The 23,412-nt window shown below is 39.0% G+C and overlaps 2 protein-coding genes across 4 annotated transcripts in view; one reads left to right on the top strand and one right to left on the bottom strand.

Annotated features, from left to right (window-relative positions):
• FGF7 (fibroblast growth factor 7) overlaps positions 1 to 23,024 on the top strand; it is a 71,327-nt gene extending 48,303 nt beyond the window's left edge. Inside the window, exons 3-4 of the mRNA XM_008143130.3 lie at positions 20,725 to 20,828; positions 21,887 to 23,024. Of these exons, the coding sequence (XP_008141352.1) occupies positions 20,725 to 20,828; positions 21,887 to 22,081 (299 nt within the window). The 3' untranslated portion in view covers positions 22,082 to 23,024. The remainder of the gene's footprint in view (positions 1 to 20,724; positions 20,829 to 21,886) is intronic.
• Positions 1 to 23,412, bottom strand: part of FAM227B (family with sequence similarity 227 member B) — a 208,748-nt gene that overhangs the window by 118,876 nt on the left and 66,460 nt on the right. The gene's annotated exons all lie outside the window — the stretch shown is intronic.

The following is a 23,412-nucleotide window of genomic DNA, read 5'->3' as shown; positions in this document are numbered from 1 at the left end:
TCCAGGGCTACAGGGCATGCTTTTTAAAAAAGTGACCCAAAGACAAGATTAGCATTATCAACCATTTGTATCAATTGTGTTATCTTACAACTAGTGACCTGGTGCAAGAAATTCGTGCACATTAAAAGGGAGTTAATTAGAGGAAATATTTTAATATTTCTATTTGCCCTTTCTCTATAAATAGAAGTGTCAGAGATGAAAGAAATTAGTAAAATGTATATAAAAATCTCCCTCCTGTCAGAGTCTGGGGTGTGCCACGAGAACCAGAGTCAAGTCCCTGCCTACCCATGTGCACCTTGAAATCGCGCTAGACCCAGACCCGGCCGGCCCCACCCACATTGGGCTAGATCCAGACCTGGCTGGCCCCACTCCAATCAAGCCCTGCTGGGTAGGGGGCGTGGCCTCAGGTCCTCTGGCCCGGCACCAGGGCTGGGGATGCGGCCTGATATCCCCTGTCAAGCCCTGCTGGGCAGAGGGTGTGCCCTGAGGTCCCCCAGCTCGGCGCCAGGGCAGGGGGCGTGGCATGAGGTCCCCTGTCAAGCCCCACCAGGCAGGGGGGCGCAGCCTCAGGTCCCCTGCCCCAGCCCAGCACCACGCAGCCTCAGGTCCCTGCTGATTGCTCGTCAAGGCTCGTTACAGGACCTCGGCCTCTGCTGTGGGCACAGCCATCTTGTGTTACAGGATCCCCACCTCTGCTGTTGGCACAGTCATCTTGTGTTATGGAATCCCTGCCTCTGCTGTGGGTGCAGCCATCTTGTTATGGTGTGATGGTCAATTTGCATATTCTCTCTTTATTAGATAGGATAGTGGACTCTAGGATTCATGGGGAAAAGTAAGAGAACCTGGAACCTGTTGGAGTCACTACCTCTACAAAGTCTTTTGTGTCACCTTTCCAAGTGAAAGTCAATAAAGAAATGTGGGGAAGCTGAACTCACTTCTCAAAGTGAAGCTCAAATCAAACACTGAATCATTGCCTCCAGGCAGCAAATTCAGCATGTGCACCGAATAGCTACCTAAAGGCGAAAAAAAGAGATTTGTCTTCCATGTTAAGTAGTCACTCTGCTTACTTGATGGCACAAATTTAATTCAACCTAAGATAATTTGGTGTGTGTTTGTCTGCTTTACTATAACTTTTGAGAAAGTAAATTTTGAGTAACATGCATATATCACTTAAGATCATCTGCCTATGTTTTAGGTTGACATCTTGAAACAGAATACTGGTAGCTACATCTTAATTGGATATTATCTTATACTAGAGGTCCAGTGCACAAATTCGTGCACCAGTGGGGTCCCTCAGCCTGGCCTGTGGGATTGGGCTGAAACTGGCTCTCTGACATCCCCTGAAGGGTCCCAGATTGCGAGAGGGCACAGGCCAGGCTGAGGAACCCCACCTGTGCACGATCGGGGCTGGGAGGGACACGGGAAGTTGGCCAGCCGGGGAGGAATCATATGAGGGCTCCAAGACATGTCTGGCCTGTCTCGCTCAGTCCCAATTGGCCGGACCCCAGCAGCAAGCTAACCTACCAGTCAGAGCGTCTGCCCCCTGGTGGTCAGTGCACGTCATAGCGAGCGGTTGAGTGGCCTTAGCATATCATTAGCATATTATGCTTTGATTGGTTGAATGGACAACTGGACTACTGGACACTTAGCATATTAGGCTTTTATTATATATGATAATTTGATGAAACTTGGTTCATGATATAAGTTACAAGAAAATACATGACTCATAAACCATCTTTAAAATAAATTTAAGAATGAAATTTAAATAGTACATAAGTCACTTATTTTCTTATAAGCAATTTACCTATCTTGGTCAATGTAAGACTTGTGTTACTCTGCTTTCAATCATATTTGATTTAAAGGATCATTTTTTGGTTTGAGGTAAATATATCATTCATTTCACTGAGTACCATCTTATATACAAAAGTGCTACTTTCAGAGATAGTCTTAAAATTAAATGTATTCTATTCTATTTGAACAGTATGGAGTATTAAAATTAGTTTAATCATCAAAATATTTTATACTTTATTCTAATAAATTATGTATGACATAACCATTATTTTATTTCATTCTAAAAATCTCAGACTAACAAATCATTTGGATTTTAATAGTACAACAATTTTTATTCCCTTTCATAGAGTCAGAACAGTAAAAATTGCTTTGTTTTTGTATTCAATGTCAAAACAGTGTTTTATAGATTAAATTCTTAGGTGTCACTAAGAATTCAATAAACTACTTAAATACCCTGATTTTACTAAATAGCAGAATAAAAGTAGTTGAGAATCTCACTTACAACCACTGGCATCATTGATTGAACTCAACTACAGAGATCTTGGTCACAACTAAGCTATGCCTTTAAAAGTGGTGGATAATAGCAATAATATGATTGAGATTTTTATATTTTATAGCTACTGGTTATAATGTATTAGGAAGATATAATAATAAGCAAAGTAAAAATGAGATATAATGATAAGGAAAGAGAACTGAGGAACTTTCTATCCACATCACACGAAGGAATTCTCACTCTCATGGTAAAACGAAAGTGTTCAATGGTTCCATTTAACAACAGAGGAAGGTATTAAATAGAAATGGTAATTATGTTTCAATACATGTCTTAATATCATTCATGCTAGTCAAGTTTAAGCCCTGCATGTAATCATAGTCAAACTGAGACATTCTGATTTGCTTCATCTTTTGAAGATCTCAATATTGTGATCAGAGCATGGAAAATTATGAAATTCCAGGATGTGGTTGCAGATTAAAGAGGGAAGTAGGGATAGGACAGCACATGTGAAGCTACTTTGAGCGACATCTACAAATACTCTTCTTTTAACACTGGGCACATTGGGAACACTGAGTAAATATTAAATATTAAAAAGAAGAAACACTAACATTATCACCATATTTTTATTAGTCTGATATCTTCTGATTTTTTTGTGCCATGCAAAATGATTTTTTATTGCTAACAAACAATTAAGCACAACTAGAACTTTATTGTGGATTCGGATCACAGAGTGATTTGCTTATGCCAAATTTAGAAACAAGATACAGAAAAATGCCATCACTTCAAGCTCAATGTCTTCATAAAACTCAAACATGTTATCAGTTCCAACCCAATAAAAATAGCATCCCCCTAACTTTTTGCATGTCGTTCTCAAAATCAAATTTGAAATGATCCTTGACTTCTCTAACTCCTTATCCTTATGCCTTAGCCAAAATATCCAGTGGGCCTAGAAGTTGTGGAAATGGACATAGCAAGAGAAATGAATAAATGAGATAGAAATAATTTCAATCATTGCTGTCAAGTATGTTGAGTATTTGCATTCTATCATAGTTGCTGAAAGAAGCTATGTTCGACATCAAGGTGGTTTATCCAGCATAATGCTTCACTTTCTAGAAAATTAACGAAGTATAGAGGCATTGACAAGGGAACCATCCAGAAAATTGAAAGAAATGCATCCAGGAACTCAACAGCTTGCTGGGAAAAATTCCAGGACATATAGATACCAAGGGAGCAATTTGAAGTGACCTGGGATGTATCTATCGTGTTTGTCTTTGTGTCTGCAATGGCCACCAATCATGTATAGAATTTATAAGCTATTTTTCTTGGCTATATGTGAAAGTAAAAAGGCTTGAGGCACCCTTTTCTATGTTCCAGCTTATTAGAGAAGGTAAGCATTTTTAAAGGGATAAAAAACTAATTCAGGAAGGAAGCCAAGAAGAAAATAAATCTAAAGAGGCTAGGGAATCCCAACTATCATTAAGAATATGGCCAATAAAATAAATTGATACGGTTAAAAAAGACAACACATATTCAGAGTGCTGAACATAGTTAAGCATCTCAACAATTGTCTTCCTCACAAATGAACAGTTATGATGTTCTAACTAAGAATGGTAAATCTGGTCTTTCTGAAAGATTGACAATGGCATCTCATGCTTTATGTAACAATGAGGAGCATTCAGAAAAGCTTTCTGAAATGAGGTTATTTACTGGTTAGCAAGCAATTGAACACAGGTTTGACACAATTTACTAGGGGGCTTGCTTGGAGTATTATTGACATATGAATCAAGATGTAAAGGAGAAATAGTGAAGATTCATCAAGCTCACCAAATGGTGATACATGTGGGGATGAATGACAGCACCAAAGAAACTTGGGATGTCTAGTCACATTGAAATTCTGAATAGGAAAATGAAAGACATGAGAGCACAGGTGTTGTTTTCATTTCTTCTTCTAGTTTAATCTTATGACTTTAGAAGTTAAAGGAACAGCTATAACCTGTCTATATTTATTTCTCCTTCCAACAAATATCTGGAGACATAACAACTCTGTTCTACAGAAACATCTAGGAATTTCCAGCTCACTATTCTACGATCTCACTGTTTCACAATCTCCCTGTTCTCACAATCTAAGGTAGAATCCAACTTCCAGCAGGAGAATGGAAAAAAGAAAAAGAAAAAGTGGGTACAAAGAGCTCCTGCTGGCTACCTCTTATGGAATATTTCTCATCGTTGCTATGGGACCCTTCACATATCACACTAACTAGAACTTGGTCACATGGTCACACTGAACTGCAAGGGATACTGGGAAATGTAATGTTTATTTTGTGCAGCCAGCTAAAAATTATATTGCTATGGAAGAAGAGGAGAAAGGAAATAAAGGAACAATGAATATTCTTTGCTCATAAAATTGGGGGGGAAAATTCCTATGTATGGTTTAATGAAAGAATGAATGACATAATGAATGACATTGTGTTGTCATAAGCCTGAAGATTTGAGGATTGCAGATAAGACAAAGAGAAAATAGAAAACCCAGTATGCCTCATTAAACAAGGGGCAGGGTTAAAATGTATAACTTTAAATGGTATAAAAAAGCATAGTCCAATGGTTAATAGTGGATGCAAAAGAAATGCATTGTATATTAGAGATGAAGACATCTCTCAAATTTGCCAATCTTAATATATAAAAACCCTGAGTCCATCACATCCACAATGACCGGGAGGCTTGACCAACTGGAAGTCAGTCCTGCAGTCGGCTGCAGGCATGGTGACCCAGCAATAATTGCAAATCAGGCCTGGAGAGAGGCCTGAAGAGAGAAGCAGTGTCTGATTCGTAGCCTCTGTGGCAGCTTTTGATCAGCACTTGCCTCTCTCTTTCTTTCCAGGCCTGGTCAGCAGTTGCACCTCCATTTCTCTTCAGGCCTCTACCAGGGCTGCTAATCAGCCCCGCCTTTCTGATCAGGCCCCATTGATAGGCCCAGAGACGCTGACTGGCATAAAAACCAACTAATCAGAACCAAATTTGGGTTAACTGTGAGGAGCCAATGGCTGCCTAAGAGGTGGAGCTTTTGACACTGACTGGCATAGAAACTGACCAATCAGAACCAAATCTGGGTCAACTGTGAGGAGCCAATGGCTGCCTAGGAGGTGGAGTGTTTGATGCTGACTGGCATAGAAACCGACCAATCAGACCAAATTGGCCAGCAGAGGAGGGCAGTTGGGGGCGAGATCAGGCCTGCAAGGGAGGGCAGTTGGGGGCGAGATCAGGCCTGCAAGGGAGGGCAGTTGGGGGCGAGATCAGGCCGGCAGGGGAGAGCAGTTGGGGGCGAGATCAGGTTGGCAGGAGAGGGCAGTTGGGGGGGGACCAGGCCTGAAGAGGAGGGCAGTTGGGGGCCATCGGGCTGGCAGGGGAGGGCAGTTGGGGGGGACCAGGCTTTCAGGGGACGGCAGTTGGGGGCGACCAGGCTGGCATGGGAGGGCAGTTGTGGGCAACCAGGCTGGCAGGGAAGGGCAGTTGAGGGTGAGATCAGGCCACCAGGGGAGGGCAATTGGGGGCAAGATCAGGCCAGCAGGGGAGGGCAGTTGGGGGCGATTGGGCTGGCAGGGGAGCAGTTAGGTGTTAATCAGGCTGGCAGGGGAGCAATTAGGGGGTGATCAGGCAGGCAGGTGAGCAGTTTGGAGCCAGCAGTCCTGGATTGTGAGAGGGATGTCTGACTGCTGGTTTAGGCCTAGATGTCTGGCAGTCAGACATCCCCCGAGTGGTCCCAGATTGGAGAGGGTGCAGGCTGGGCTGAGGGACACGCCCCCCCCCTTCCCCAGTGCATGAATTTTGTGCACCAGGCCTCTAGTAACAAATAAATGAAAGGAATAGCTAATATGTTGGTGTCAAAATTTTCTAGTATACTTATATATCATTTATTTATAATTTATTCCTTGTCAATTTACATACAAAATTTGAGGTAGTTGAATTAAAACTTAAAAAAAGTATGATAGTCAGGAATACTCAGTATCAGACAGAAATATAAAGATCCAAACTGCAGTGAAAAAATGAGTTGCATGTCAACAAAACATAGGAGATATGACTTACATGAATGAAGTCCTGGATATTTTATAACCTCAATATAAGCCACCAGTATGTCACTGGTTTTAAAATAGTTTATATAATTAAGAAATTCAACTCAATCCTTCTCAATAAATCGTATGTATACTACCCAGAAGTTTCCAAGGTGCTTGGGGGATTAATTTAACTAAAGGCATAAAAACAAATCTTTTCCAACTTCTATATAGTTTTTCTAAAATTAATTATATATTTTTTTCCATTTTAGAAAAAATTGTTTGAGTGCTTTCACCGTTTTATCAAATATGGATGCTTGGCAATTAGAAAGATGAGGTAAATTTGCTCATGACCCAGTTTACTCATTCTTGCATTATTTGATCAAATCACAGTTGTTTTCACTATTATATAAATAGGTTCATTCACTGTCATATGAAGTTAAAATTACAACCTTAACAGGCTGTCAGTTAACAATAGGAAGCATAGAAATCATTGACTTAAACATAAGTTAATAGGAAACATTAAGATAATTTCACAATTCATTTTTAGATAATCTTCTCTAGGTCAGTAAGTACCTGTGCTTAGAATGGGGTTCAGCAATAGTAAATACTCAACAAATATTTGTTAAATAATTTTGTACATTGCAGAAAATATTGTGACAATCATACTAGAATTGGCTTTATTTTTTTGGTAGGGGGTATAATGATTCTATTCACTAGCAATACTTCATTTGTGAAGCACTATTTCCAAATAGCAGAATGATAGTATCCCTCCTATATCATGTTAGAAACTACGTAAGATTGTAAAAATAAGTGAGCTAATTTTTTAAAGCATAGACTAGAATTATTCCAATATCAGATTAGAGTAAGAAAGTATGTTTTGACATCTTTAATGCTATGACATTTATATTTTAATTTATATTTATTTTAATACACTTTTAATTCTGCACATATCACATGATTCTGAAATTTATTTGTTCACAAACGCATGCTTTTTTGCATAATTAATTTAAAAGAAGCATTCATCATTTATTAAAAGGGAATAGTTGACATATGTCTCTATATCTAAAACTAGAAGCCCAATGCATGAAATTCATGCAAGGGGCTCGGCTCTCGCATCCCAGCTGCCTTGGCCTTGCAGCCCCGGCTTCGTCCGGAAAGTTGTCCGGACGGTCATTCTGCTCTTCAGCCATTTGGTCGATTTGCATATTATGCTTTTACTAGAAGCCCGGTGCACGAAATTTATGCACGGCGGGGGGTTGTCCCTCAGCCCAGCCTGTACCCTATCCAATCTGGGACCCCTGGAGGGATGTCAGACTGCCCGTTTAGGCCCGATCCCAGGCAGTCGGACATCCCTCTCACAATCCAGGACTGCTGGCTCCCAACTGTTTGCCTGCCTGCCTTCCTGATTGCCCCTCACCGCTTCTGCCTGCCAGCCTGATCACCCCCTAACCACTCTGCTGCCAGCCTGGTTGATGCTTAACTGCTCCCCTGCCAGCCTGTTTGCCCCCAACTTCCCTCCTCTGCCAGCCTGGTCACCCCTAACTGCCCTCTCCTGCAGGGTTGATCACCTCCAACTGCCCTCCCTTGCAGGCCTGGTCCCTCACAACTGCCCTCCCTTGCAGGCCGGGTGCCTCCCAACTGCCCTCTCCTGCTGGCCATCTTGTAGTGGCCATCTTGTGTCCACATGGGGGCAGGATCTTTGACCACATGGGGGCAGCTATATTGTGTGTTGCAGTGATGATCAATCTGTATATTACTCTTTTATTAGATAGGATAGAGGCCTGGTGCACGGGTGGGGGCCAGCTGGTTTGCCCTGACGGGTATCCCGGATCAGGGTGGGGTTCCCTTGGGGCGTGGGGCGGCCTGGGGGAGGGGCCTGTGGTGGTTTGCAGGCCGGCCATGCCCCCCTGGCAACCCAAGCAGAGGCCCTGGTATCTGGAATTTATTTTCCTTCTACAATGAAAACTTTGTAGCCTGGAGTGGAGCCAAGCCTGCTGCTCCCTCCGGGATGGCAGCCATTTCTGTGGCAGTTAATTCACCTTCTATAATTGAAACTTTGTAGTCTTAAGCAGAGGCCTGAGCCAGGGCAGGGTGTGCGGAAAGCTTTGCTTCCCCTGTTGCCGCCGGCAACTCTGGCCTGCTCTCTCAAGCTCCATTCTGCCGCCATTTGTTTGAATTTGTTTACCTTCTATAATTGAAACTTTGTAGCTTGAGTGGAGGCTTAGACCTGCAACGGCTATCGGAAAGCTTGGCTTGCTCTGTTACCTGGGAAACCTTGCTCTCTGTGGCTGTAGCCATCTTGGATGGGGTTAATTTGCATACTCGCCCTGATTGGCTGGTGGGCTGGTGGGTGTGGCTTGGCTGGTGGGCGTGACTTATGTAGCGGAGTGATGGTTAATTTGCATATTACCATTTTATTAGAGAGGATTATTATAGATATGACTTGTTATAATTAAACAGCTTTTATAAAAAATACCCTTGAAAAATATACTAATCTGAAATAAGATTTCTTTTTTGATAGGCACACTTTTTATAATATCAAAACTTCAAAATAATGAAATGATAAAAATTATTCCTTAAAAAGATGGTGAAATTATATTACTGTGGTTCAGGTCCATATTAAGGAAATATTATTCTGTCTTAGACTATTATATCTATGTTGGTCTAGTTCCTGCTGAGAAGCTGGTTTTAAATCAATGATATATAGCTGGTGAAGAGTCTGGAGTCCATGTTGAATGAGGCAGGGCTAAAGAAGCTGCAGATGCTTTGCCCAATGAGTGCATGACCAGTATCTTTATCTATCTTTTATGTGGAAAAGGAATTGATTTCTTCTGAATATATACACACATTTAGTAACACCTAGGATCAGAGCTACCAATAAATGTAATGAGCCACTTCAACATTGGTAATGTTCAATAATGTGGGTATACAACAGACAGATAAATCAGTTGGACAAAACAAGATGACCAATAAAAGGCAAAAGATAGGCATTGCATCAGTAAAAAAAAGAAATGGAATATTTAATAAGTAATGGTGAAAAAACTGGCTAGCTATTTCCAGGAAAACAAATATTAGTTTAGAGTTTTGTCTTTTACCATACCCCCAAGTTAATTCCAGGTGAATTTAAAAGATATACTTAAAACTAAAACTATAGAAGCTGAAATAAAATGTATTTCAGACAGTGAAATGGAAAAAAAGACTTCTAAGTTAAAAAAATAATAAATTAGCAAAAAATATCTATAGATATGGTTATACAAATTAATCATTTTTAAATAAATTAATCAGAGAAGTGCAGGATTAGAAATACAGTGAGGTTTAGGGACAGTCTATAAGATGTCCAGAGTGCCAAAAGATGCATAGAAGAAAGTTATTATAATCTAAAAAACTCTTAGATTTAGCACTTAGGAGGTCATTGATGACCCTGAAGAGAGAAAGCCAATAAATACATTAGAAGTTAAAATACAAGAGTTAAATTGAGGAAAGTGAGATTTATGCTTTACGTTGAAGAAATGTGGTACTAGTTAAAGGGAACTGGAGAAGTCTTTCGAAAAGATTCCAGAGTTAAGAGCATTTTATTCAATTGGCCCACAGACAAAGACCTTAGAGACTATGAGAAGTTCAAGGACTTACAAATATATTTAAACCTTTAAAATTAAGTATTAGCAATGAGAATTGAAAAGAAAATTAAAACAAAGATTAGCAAATATTTAACATATAAAACATACCATTAAGTCAACTTTATTATTTATAAAATTTATAATTTTTTCCATAAAATTTGAAAATGATTTGATAATTTTTCATTTTGTAAGAAATCCTAAGAATGTACAATATTTACAAAAAATATAGCTAATGGTGAATTCAATTGGTTCCTTTAGGCCAAATAATTTCAAAAGAAAATTTATACTATACTTTGAAATAATTATAAAATATTATATATGATGAGAAATCTATAATAATAAAAGCGTAATATGCAAATTGACCGAACAACCGAACAGCAGAACAACCGTCCAGATGACCTTCTGGATGACCACACTATGACACACACTGGCGCCAGGCCAGCCAGGTGGGTGCGATGCAATTGGTCGGGGGGGCCCCACCATCGCCCCATGATCATCCAACAGAGGGAGGCCCAGGCCACCTGGCTGGCAACCACAGAGAGAGGCCCAGGCCACCCAGCTGGCAGCCACAGAGGGAGGCCCAGGCCACACAGCTGTAGCACTGCGGCTGGTGGGTGGGGCCTCCCTCTTCAGGGATTGATCTGGGGGGCTGGTGATTGATTGCCCCACAGAGGGAGGCCCAGGCCACCAGCCAGCAATGCTGTGGCAGGTGTGTGGGGTTGGCCAGCAATCACCCCACAGAGGGAGGCCCAGGCCAGCCAAGTGATAGCACCCCATGCCTGTCACCTGCAGAGGGAGGTGACCGGTTGCAGAGGGGGTGGGCAGTGCCACACAGATGGCAAGCAGTGGCAGCAGCAAGGGTGGGGTCAGCTGCCGGCAGCTGGGGGAAGGAAAGCCCTGATAGGCCTTGATCGCTGGCCAGGCCTAGGGACCCTACTTGAGGGGTCCCAGATTGCAAGAGGGCGCAGGCTGGGTTGAAGGACACGCCCTGCCATCCATGCACAAATTTCGTGCACCAGGCCTCTAGTATCTTAATATTTGATCTGTGTAGGGTAGTCTCAGGAAATAGCAGTACGTAGGGTCTATGAAGATCTTACAACAGCCCTAATTAAGGAAAACATTTGGAAAGTGGATTTCTGTAATTAAAAAGCAAGGAAGAGAAGGACTGAAGATATCTAAGGGAAACTAGGAGGAAAGAGAATCATCAGTCTATTGTTCTTTGAGGGCAATTATTTTGAACTTAAAACAGCAAGCACACACACAATAATAACTGAAGTAATTATATGCAATATATGTGAAAAACGTAACACTGAGATACAGGATTTTAAGATGTCACAAATTCAGCATATATTTAGAAAAATTCTTTGCTACCCTTATAATTGTGTCAAAAATCATAGCAGTATAAATATATACCTCAGCCTTATTCTTTAATTAAAGCCATACTAACATTAAACTAGAAACCAAGCTGATCAAACATGAATGTTTTACATAGGTTACTATTTACTTACATAATTTAATTACAATTTGCAAGAAATTCTCCAGACATTTTGGAGCACATTGAGCATTTCTGTATGCATGTGCCATGGAGTTTTAATTTATAAGCCCATGTATATAGAGAGCTATACAAAATAGCCAAAGATATTCAACCCACAAATATATGGGTACAATATACAAAGTACAGTCAAACTGCAACTAAACACCCCCCAAAAATAGAATTAATTTACAAAAACTATTTTCAGACTTTTTAGTCTTGAGATCCCTTTGAAATCCTGAAAGTTATTGAGGATTTCAAAGAGCTTTATTCCATATGGGTTATAATCACTGCTGTTTACTATATTAGAAATATAAAGTGAGACATTTTAAAAATGTTTATGCATTAACTTATTTAGAAATCACAATAACACATTATAGGTCAATGTGAACATCAACTGACAGTATTAACATAGGAAAAAAGCTGGGTTTATACAGTTTTTGTCATTTTCCTATCCACACTGCACATCCAATTAATTTTCCTAAAACACAATTCATATCCTGACATTTTCCAAATTTCAAACCCCCAATGACTCCTCATTGTCTACAAACAAAAGTTAAAATTCCTTAAATTGACAATAAAGGCCCTCAACAATCTATTCATAGCTCCTTTCCACCTTCTTCTACTACTTAGAGACACTTCCTACTCCAGACAGCTGTAGTTTCTCTCTTCTGAACATGAGTTGGGAATCTCTAATTCAATGGTCTTACATATACTTTTCTCTTCCAATTAGCATTATGTTTCCACCCTATGTTTCCATTGCACCTATTTCAACCTCATCCATCCTTCAAGATCTCTCTCAAGTTTTATCTGTTCCTCAACTCCTCCCTTGATCACCTAGGATATGCAACACATCTTCCTTCTGAATTTCTATTGAAGTGATTTCCATCCTATTATTTTTAGCAATTGGCACATACTGCTGGGTATCATTCATTTTCTTTTTCTGTAGTAAGAGAAAATTCTAACTGAATTTTGATATACATTTTATTCATGTCCAGATATTTTTATGACATCAGGTTTCTAAATATTACTGGACCTCAATGAGTTTTCCATCTCAAAGCACCTGAGAGATAATACACGTACACAGTCACCTGTATACAGAATATTTGTATTTCCTACACTTCCCAAAGTGTGTTTCTATTATAACCTTACTCCTCATAACTGTCCATATTTCACAAAGAGAAGTCATAAACTTGGTAGGCAGATCTTAATCCATCACTGAAGACATTAGTAGTAGTAACTAATAATAAACCCCAGATATACTACATATTTGGGACAAGAATAAGTAATAAAAATGCCAGTATAAAAAGTGTCTCACACATTCAATCATATTATATTGTTAATTAAAATCTATACTGTATTTTAAATTAATAGACTTTTTAAAGAACAGTTTTAGATTTACAGAAAAATTGGGTAGATAGTAGTCCCCATTATATCATCCCAACCTCTACTCACAGTTCCTCTATTATTAACAACTTGCATTAATGTGGAACATTTGTTAAAATTGACGAGTCAATAATGATTCATATTGTTAACTAAAGTCCATAGTTTACACTAAAGTTTACTCTTTTCTACTAGTATATGTAGTTCTATGTGTCTTGACAAATGTCTGACATCATGTATCCACTATTACAACACAATACAGAGTATTTTCATTGTGTTAAAAATCCCTTTCTTCACATTTTCATCCCTTATCATCTCTCCCCAAACCCTTGTCTGTGTAGTTGAACCCTTTCCAGAATGTATTTTTCTATTATAATGTTACTCCTCATAACTATCTATATTTCACAAAATTGAAATCATACAGTATGTAGCCTTTCAGACTGATTTTGCTCTTTTAGCAGTATGCATATAAGGTTCCTCCATGTCATTTTGTGGCTTGATAGTTCACTTCCTTTTATTGCTGGAAAATATTCCAAAGTATGGTTTACCATAATTTGTTTATCCATTCATATAATGAAGAACATTTAGTTGCTTCCAGTTTTGGTAATTATGAATAAAACTCTGAAATAAACATTCATGTTAGGTTTTTGTGTAGAGATGAATTTTCAAATCAATTAGGTCAATACCAAGGAGCAGGATACTGGATTGTATGATGAGTATGTTTAGTGTTCTGTAAGAAACCACCAAACTGTCTTCCAAAGTGGTTATACCATTTGCATTCCCACTAACAATGAATGAGAGTTTCTGTTGTTCTGCATCCTTGTCTGCATTTTGGTGTTAGTTTTTTAGATTTTAGTCATTCTAATAGTTGTGCAGTAGTATCTCATTGTTTTAATTTACAATCCTCTAATGACATAAGATGTTGAGCAGATTTTCATATGCTTATTTGCCATGTGTATCCTCTTTTAGGAGCATCTGTTCAGATCTTCTGCCCAATTTTTAACTGAGTTGCTTTGTTTTTTTAACATTTTTTGTACATATATTTTTGTATGTATTTATATGTACTTCAATGTAATAGTAAATGGAATTTTTAGCCATAAATGTAATGTCTATATACACTGAGTGGCCAGATTATGACCACCCCATCAGTACTTCATTGGGCCACCTTTTGTCTTCAATACTGCGGCGATTCTTCTTGGCATTGACTCCACGAGATGTTGAAAGGTGATGTGAGGAATCTGACACCATGCCTGATGAATAACACTGTCCAGTTCTGTGAGATTTGATGGTTGTGGAACCAGCTGCCTGGTGGCTCTTTTAACTTCGTCCCACAAATGCTCAATTGGATTGAAATCTGGTGATTGTGGGGGCCACCTAAGCAAGGTGAAGTCTCCCTCATGTTCTTGAAACCAATCCTCCACAATACGAGCACCGTGGCATGGCACATTGTCTTGTTGGAAGAAGCCATCTCCATTGGGATATGCCATCAACATGATAGGATGAACTTGACCAGCAATGATACTTAGGTATGTTGTGCTATTCAGACGTTGTTCCACACGAATTAAAGGGCCCAAATCATGCCAGGAAAACATGCCCCAAACCATAACACTGCCCCCACCAGCTTGAAGGATTGTACTCATGCATGTGGGGTGCATGCTTTCATGCTGTTTCTGCGAAATTCTCACTCTGCCATCTGCATGATGCAACTGGAAACGTGATTCATCGGACCACATGACTTTTTTCCAATGCTCCACTGTCCAATCCTTGTGTTCCTGTACGAATTGGAGATGTTTTATCTTGGTAACTGCAGACAGCAAAGGTGTTCGAACAGGCCTTCGGCTTCCATATCCCATACGATGCAATGCATGGCTAATTTGCCTACAAATGTCAGGTGGTCATAATAATATGGCCACTCAGTGTATATAAAAGGCTAATATGCTAAGTGTCCGACCATCCGACCAGTCGCTATGATGCACACTGACCACCAGGGGCAGATGCTTAACAAAGGAGCTGCTGTGACATGCACTGGCCATTTACAGAGAAACGGCACCGCGGATCTGTCACCCACAAAACAATACTCGGCTTCTTCCAAGGGGGACACAGGCCCCGCCACCACCCCAGAGCAACAGCCCACCAAATCTCAGCCAATGCTGCTGAGACCCCATGGCGCAAAATGCTGCTCACAGCCCAGCCCAGCCCGGAAATGGTGGCTGTGGGCATCAGGTAATGACGTCACGTGGCAATGTCCGGCTTCTTCTCCCTGGCAACGACTAGCCTTCTTGCGGTTTCTTCAGCCCAGGAACACGACTTGCTTTATAGCCAGGTGCAAACATTTCACACTTTAATCAAATGTCTGTGAAGCATTTTCCCATGCCTCATCTGTGATCCTCACAGAAGTCCTGGAGTAGGTAGATCTGAGAGTTGGTGGAATCCTATTTTCTTTTCATTAGCCGGAAAACAGAGATTTAGAAAGTTTAGTAACTTGACCCAACTGAAAAGAAGTAAGAAATCGTGGACCTTGAAAATGACTTCAGTTTTTCTCACTGCACAGAATATAGTCAAACACTGCTGTAGTTAAATATTTTACCCTTTGTTCTCCCTGCATGATCTACAATAATAATCTACTTTGTGTTGATATTTACTGCTGTGTTGCTGACAATTACCAGAAAGAGAAGTTGGGGTGCTTCACTGGGCTGGAAAAAGTTTAGCTACATCAGAAAGCAGGTCTAATTAAGCAAGTTTATTCTATATATATAGAAGGCTAAGTTGACTTGTGCATGTGCGATACATATAAAGCTCTCGCTGGCGCCAATCCCACACGTGTTTCCATATGTCATTGTCAATCATGAATTTGGTTGACACTTCTATTATAGAGAAAGGACGAATAGTGATATTAAAATATTTATTCTAAATAATTTCCTTTCAATGTGCACAAATCCGTGTACCAGGCACTAGTAAATATATAATGGTTATAATTTCCCACTCAACAATCGAGGCTTGACAGAAAATCATAAATGTCATTATCATAAAAGTCATTTAACCTGAAAAATATTTTTCTTTGTTGATACCAATTTTTAGTTTTAATGTGCCCAAGAAAGTATATTTAAAATGTTTAAGGACAAATTAAAATGTTCTGATTGGCCAAATAACCATTAAACCATTGCCTCCACTTATTTTCAACTCTAAAATAATTTTTAGTTATCATGCTAGCAAATATATGTTAATATATGACCCCTCTAAACTTTTAAATATAAAGCTTAAAACGTTCAAGGAAAAGAAATATTCAAGGAACTGGGGTTGGGGCGGGGGCAGATTTTTGTGTGATGAGACATGAAAAATATTTTTCCTGCTTGATCAATTCATGAAAAGATGTGGAGGAACTTTAAATGCATATGACTAAGTGAAAGAAGTCAATCTAAAAAGCCTATCTACTATATGATTCCAACTATATAACATTCTGGAAGAAGCAAAACTATAGAGACAGTAAAAGATCAGTGGTTGCCAGGGGTTGGGCATAAGGGAGAGGGATGAAAAGGCAGAGCACAGAAGATTTTTTTTTTAGGGTGATAAAATTACTCTGTATGATACAATGATGATAGATACATATACAAACCAACAGAATGTGTAAAACTAACAGTAAACCTTATGTAAAATATGGACTTTGGGTAACAGTGATGTGTCAATATAGGTTCAATAATTGTAACAAATGTACCATTCTGGTAGGGGATGTTGATAATAGGTGAGGCTATGCATGTGTGGGGACAGGGGTATGCGGGAAATCTTGAACCCTCCCCTCAGTTTTGTTGTGAACCTAAAACTGATTTAAAAAATAAATGATTAATAAAATAAAAATTCTTTCAAACAGGAACATTATAAGGGTTTAGAATAATAAATCCTGTTGGTAATAAGAACAAAAAAAATAGCAGTAATTTTTTATATACATTAGGGGAACATCTAAAATTCTGGAAGCAGCTGTTGAAGTAATAGCAATAGGTTCCTCACTTCTCATTGCAAGTGTGAATCAGGTTTAAATGATAGATAAGCAAAAAGGTTTAGATAAATTCATGAATGATTTTAACAGAAATTATTCACAGAAAAATATTCAGGGAAGCCATTTTGGGCATTTTTCCTATTTTGTAAGTAACATCATGCTAAGTAATGCTAAATATCATTACTCATCATGCTAAGTAAGGAATTGATACTATGATTGACAATATTTTTAGCAAAAATATTGTTAATAAGGCTAAATGGCCATTTACTTGACATATTTCATTTTTCATGTTCTATCATGTGAGATGATGTCTTTTATTTTTTGAACTCTATCCTTATGCTACCACAGTCATTAACAATTTGATGTACCCACATAACATGCTTTTCATCTTTGGGAACAAATTTACTCTACACATAAATTCTTAAACATAAATCTAGACTCACCAGAAAAGATAAACTTACATTTTTCTTGTATAAAGAAAAAATATACAGTAGACAAAAACCATGTACTATTAACTTATTTGGATAGCTACCTTAATATCGACACACTATAAATTTTTATTTGTATTTTCCAAGCAACTGCCTGGCTTGTGGGATGGAGGGCAGGATATCATAAGCTTAAATAGTTCGTTCTTCTACAGATCTTTGTGGATCTGTAGAAACATTACTTTTCCATTCTTCACTTGAATAAAAGAGTGGTCACTGTAGTTTCTTCATCCTTGTTTTTTGTTTGTTTGTTTTAATAAAAGAGGGCACAGCACAAGGGAAGAACAGACTAGAAAGTCAGGGCTGATAGGGTATTGATTCTGCAAACACTACTTAATGCTCTCCCAGGCATTCTACTTTTAACTCTGTTGATTTCCTAGTGAAAGATATTGTTTAAATACATCAAACAATTAAGAATATCCCTGAATCAGGAACCTTACCATTTCAGGTCTATTTTAATCCCAGTTAAAGATAGAATCTTTAAAGATTGAGCATATTTTCATATGCTTATTTGCCATCTATGTATCTACTTTGATAAGACATCTGTTCAGATTTTGCTCACTGTAAACTGGGTTGTTAAAAATCTAAACCTTTTCTAATATAACAAACCCCGATATGTGGAGGGATATGATGAACAATATTCATCACCTATTAAGTATCAGAGTGCAACAAAAATAAGATGGGAAATGGACAGGTAGGGGATAGAGAAAACAAGGGTTTGGAGGTGAGACAATATAAACATACTAGAGGCCCAGTGCACGAAATTCATGCACAGGTAGGGTCCCTAGGCCTGGCCTGCAATCAGAGCTGATCTGTGGGGTGACTGGCGGGGTGATTGAGGCCCCTCGCTTGTACCCTCCTTGGCTGGCCTGGTGCTGCCCGCTCTCTGGCCCCATCCCCCGCCACCATCGCTGGTCGCCTCCCTCTGCGGGGTGACCAGTGGGATTTAATTCCCAAATCATCTTTAAAAATTTCTTGAGGTTTTACTGTCTTTAGTATGAGTCATTAAAATATACCACTTAAGGAAAATATACATAATACAAAATTATAATGTAACATTCTTGTGGTAACTACAAGTTTTGCAAAACTAATTCCAACAATTACTTAGGTACACAGTTATAAAATAACATATGAATAGGGTTCATAATTTTGTTTTAAATTATCTTTCCTTGGATCAAAAAAACTGACTATTAATCTTTTTTGAAGTTTAGGCTCTGTTTACCATCATTTACAATTGCTTTAAGTGGATTTTTATTAAATTTTGGTATATTCAAGAGATATTCTGTTAGCAATATTTTTTAAAGATAGAGTTTTAAATAGAAAAATAAAGATGTCAGCTTATTATGCTTTTATAGTATTACTAGAAGCCCGGTGCACAAATTTGTGTACAGGTGGGGTCCCTTGGCCTGGCCAGTGATTAGGGCCGTCTCGACCAGTCCCAATTGGGGCCCGATCAGGCCAATCAGGGCCAGCTGGCCAGGGAGGGACCGTGGAAGGGCTCCAGGGCATGTCCGGCCCTTTTGCCCAGTCCTGATCAGCCGGACCCCAGCAGCAAGCTAACCTACCGGTTGGAGCATCTGCCCCCTGGTGGTCAGTGTGCATCATAGCGAATGGTCAAGTGGTCAACCAAACAGTTGACCTACAGGTCGGACACTTAGCATATTACACTTTTATTATATAGGATATAACGATTAAGAGCCAGACCACCTCAATTCAAATTCCGCTTCTGCCATTTACCAGCTGAGAGAATTTGAGCAATTACTAAATTTCTCTATGCCTGAACTTCTTGATCTGTAAACTGGGGATAACAAGAGTACATGCCTCATAGTCTTGGTGGTGAGTAAATGTGTTAATACATAAACGCAGGAACAATTCTTAGCTATTATTTATTGTTAATATTCTTGTAAATTAGAAATGTAATTCTAGAAAAGAAAAAGCTAAATTCAAATATGTAACTATTTCACTGAATCCAGATAAGTATATTTTTCTACAAAATAAAAAATCAATAGGTTGCACATCCTCTCTAATAAAATGGTAATATGCAAATTAACCATCACTCCGCTACATAAGCCACACCCACCAGCCAAGCCACGCCCACCAGCCAATCAGGGCGAGTATGCAAATTAACCCCATCCAAGATGGCTACAGCCACAGAGAGCAAGGTTTCCCAGGTAACAGAGCAAACCAAGCTTTCCGATAGCCGTTGCAGGCCTAAGCCTCCACTCAAGCTACAAAGTTTCAATTATAGAAGGTAAACAACTTCAAACAAATGGCAGCAGAATGGAGCTTGAGAGAGCAGGCCAGGGTTGCCGCCGGCAACAGGGGAAGCAAAGCTTTCCACACACCCTGGCTGGGCTCAGGCCTCTGCTTAAGGCTACAAAGTTTCAATTGTAGAAGGTGAATTAACTGCCACAGAAATGGAGGCCGCCCCAGAGGGAGCAGCTGGCTTGGCTCCGTTCCAGGCTACAAAGTTTCAATTGTAGAAGGAAAATAAATTCCAGATACCAGGGCCTCTGCTTGGGTTGCCAGGAGGTGTGGCTGGCCTGCAAACCACCACAGGCCCCTCGCTCAGGCCGCCCCATGCCCCAAGGGAACCCGCACCCTGATCCGGGACACCCTTCAGGGCAAACCAGCTGGCCCCCACCCCTGTACCAGGCCTCTATCCTAGCTAATAAAAGAGTAATATGCAGATTGACCATCACACAATATGTCTGCCCCCATGTGGTCAAAGATCCTGCCCCCATGTGGACACAAGATGGCCACTACAAGATGGCCAGCAGGAGAGGGCAGTTGGGAGGCACCCGGCCTGAAAGAGAGGGCAGTTGAGAGGGACCAGGCTTGGAAGGGAGGGCAGTTGGAGGTGATCAACCCTGCAGGAGAGGGCAGTTAGGGGTGACCAGGCTGGCAGAGGAGGGAAGTTGGGGGCAAACAGGCTGGCAGGGGAGCAGTTAAGCATCAACCAGGCTGGCAGCGGAGTGGTTAGGGGGTGATCAGGCTGGCATGCAGAAGCGGTTGGGGCAATCAGGAAGGCAGGCAGGCAAGCAGTTGGGAGCCAGCAGTCCTGGATTGTGAGAGGGATGTCCGACTGCCCATTTAGGCCCGATCCTGGTGGGCCTAAACGGGCAGTCGGACATCCCTCCAGGAGTCCCAGATTGGAGAGGGTACAGGCTGGGCTGAGGGACAACACCCCGCCGTGCACGAATTTCGTGCACCGGGCTTCTAGTATATAATAAGTAGTGATCTGGTGTTTGTGTGTATGTGCTAAGTAATAATCACATTAGTAATCTTAACTTCCATTGAACAGAAATAAAGACAAATGGCCATTATTGCATAATGTGCAAAGCTGAGTGAATAACTGACATATCTTTCTGTGATTCCTTGCAGATATTATGGAAATCAGGACAGTGGAAGTTGGAATTGTGGCAATCAAAGGGGTGGAAAGTGAATATTTTCTTGCAATGAACAAGGAAGGAAAACTCTATGCAAAGGTATTAATAATTGATAGTGTAGCCTTAATTTTCCAAACTTATTTTTATCAAGAATATCTTGCCTTTTTGAAAAGTAAAAATGGAATTAATTTTTCTCTTATCATATAATTTAATGATTTCATTACAATATTTTATATTCAAGCATTAAGAAAATGCCACATGTTGTTTTCCCCACATGGGTATCTCTGGACAAATTGTTTAGCTTTCTGGACTTTGGTTTCTTCATCTGTGAAATTAGCTAAACTAGCTAACTTCTAAGGATTCTTCCAGCTCTAACATTCCATGTGCATTTTAGATACTTAAAATCTAAAATTTCCATCCTCAATACTAAAGCTCTTATTGTTAGAGTTCACCCAATTTGCACATTGCTGACATGGAAATTCTTGGGGGGAAAATTCAGAAGTTTGTTTATCAATCTCAAAATTATGGGCTTTGAACTGCAAGTATTCCCATTGTTCCCACTTTATTACAATGTGAAATATATAACAGTTCATCCCACAGTAATAAAGTATAACTAGCTTTCTTTTGTATTCCCACAGTCCAGCACAATACCTGGCACAGGTTAATTACATAAAAACATAGGTTTAACTGAATGAATGAATGAATGAATAATTAGATGGACGAACAAATAAATTAACCTTTTATTTTCCATCACTATTGCAGACAGTGTAGTAAGAAATAAAGGTTGTGAAATAGGTCTTTCAGCTGAGGGAGGCAGAGGCTCTGCTAATCATATCAAAGTTTCAGTGGTTAGGGAATGAGTGGGGGCATAGTAAAATGAGAGCTGCTAATCAGAGGGAAATCACTCCCATTGTTAAAGAACAGAAGCAACTGACTGCCCAAAGCTACATGTTTGAAACCATGTTGCATAACTAAATGTGTATCATTTTATTTTTAAATTTAAGATCTTATATTTTTGCAAAGATGTAAACTACATTATGCCCACTCAAAAAAGTCATATATGCTTTAATTCTACAAAATATTATTGCTTACTCTTTGTTTAATTGAGCCACTCTAAAAATCATTTAGCTAATGTTGTTTGTTTGTTGTTTTAACAGAAAGAATGCAATGAAGATTGCAACTTCAAAGAATTAATCCTGGAAAACCATTATAACACATATGCATCAGCTAAATGGACACACAGTGGAGGAGAAATGTTTGTTGCCTTAAGTCAAAAGGGGGTTCCTGTAAGAGGAAAAAAAACGAAGAAAGAACAAAAAACAGCTCACTTTCTTCCTATGGCAATAACCTAATAATATATGGTATATAAGAAACCAGTTCCAGCAGGGAGATTTCTTTAAGTGGACTGTTTTCTTTTCTTTTCTCTTCTCTAAGTAACCAAGAAAGGCTGGAAAACTACTGAAAAACTGATCAAGCTGGACTTGCGCATTTATGTTTATTTTAAGAGACTGCATTAAAAAAGGTTTGAAAAATAAACACAAAAATCAGATTTAGTAACTAAAAGTTGTAAAAAATTGTAAAACTGGTTGTACAATCATGATGTTAGTAATAGTAATTTTTTTCTTAAATTAATTTACCCTTAAGAGTATGTTAGATTTGATTATCTGATAATGATTATTTAAATATTCTTTTCTGCTTATTAAATGGCTGCTATAATAATAATAATGCAGATAATGTTATATAAGATATGTCAGACCTAAAGGCTGCTGGAATGATTTGTCAGATAATCAAGTCAAGGCTAACTATGAAAGATGAGCAGTAGCTGAAATGCTTTCTAGTGAAAAATTATAATTCACTTAAACTCTAATCAGAAAAGAAGGAATATTCTCAAAAATTCTAGTATGGAATTGAATAGTTATACAAAGTATATGATTAGGACATTTTTGTGCCTACTAACAGGAACAAAATTCCTAATGCTGCTCAAATTGAAAGGGTATTGCTACAAGGATGTTTTCAAAAATCTTGTATATAAAATAGCAATAATGATAATAATACTGTACTTCATCTCACTTGCCACAAAATAACATTTTATAATCCCTAAAAGTTAAAATTCAAGTAATATAATCTATCTTTTGTATAATTCATATTCAGGAATATGGCTTATAATAATGTTTTCCCCACAAATAATCATGCTTTTCCTTTTTGGTGGTTACAGCATTAAACTCTATTTTAAGTTGTATATGAACTTTATTGTTTTGTTATTTAAGTTTATGTTATTTATAAAAAACAACCTTAATAAGCTGTATCTGTTTCATATGCTTTTAATTCTAAAGCAATAACAAAACCGGCTGGCTCCACTGCAAGTACCCTCCTCCTCGTGACCAACACCAAGTCCAGTACATAACACTTGGGCCAGCAAATCCTGGATGACAGACAAAAATGACAGCCTGCAGCAATCTCACAATAGATGTCTCACAGGGAACAATACAAAAATGCGAAATATGTTTTGCCACATACTCTTGTCAGTTAAATTGATTCGTATAAGTTAAAAGAACTTACAGAATTTTAAAGTTAGACTATATTTGAGTTTATCAGTAGAAAAATACCGTATTTTAAAAACATGCATATTTAAAGTTAGTAATTTTTCTAATCTCTAGAGATCTGAAACATTTGGAATATGGCA

This window comes from Eptesicus fuscus, chromosome 5 (assembly GCF_027574615.1).
Source record: "Eptesicus fuscus isolate TK198812 chromosome 5, DD_ASM_mEF_20220401, whole genome shotgun sequence".
Taxonomy (NCBI): Eukaryota; Metazoa; Chordata; class Mammalia; order Chiroptera; family Vespertilionidae; genus Eptesicus; species Eptesicus fuscus.
Note: the sequence above shows the minus strand (reverse complement) of the source record. Positions and strands in the feature narration are given on the sequence as shown.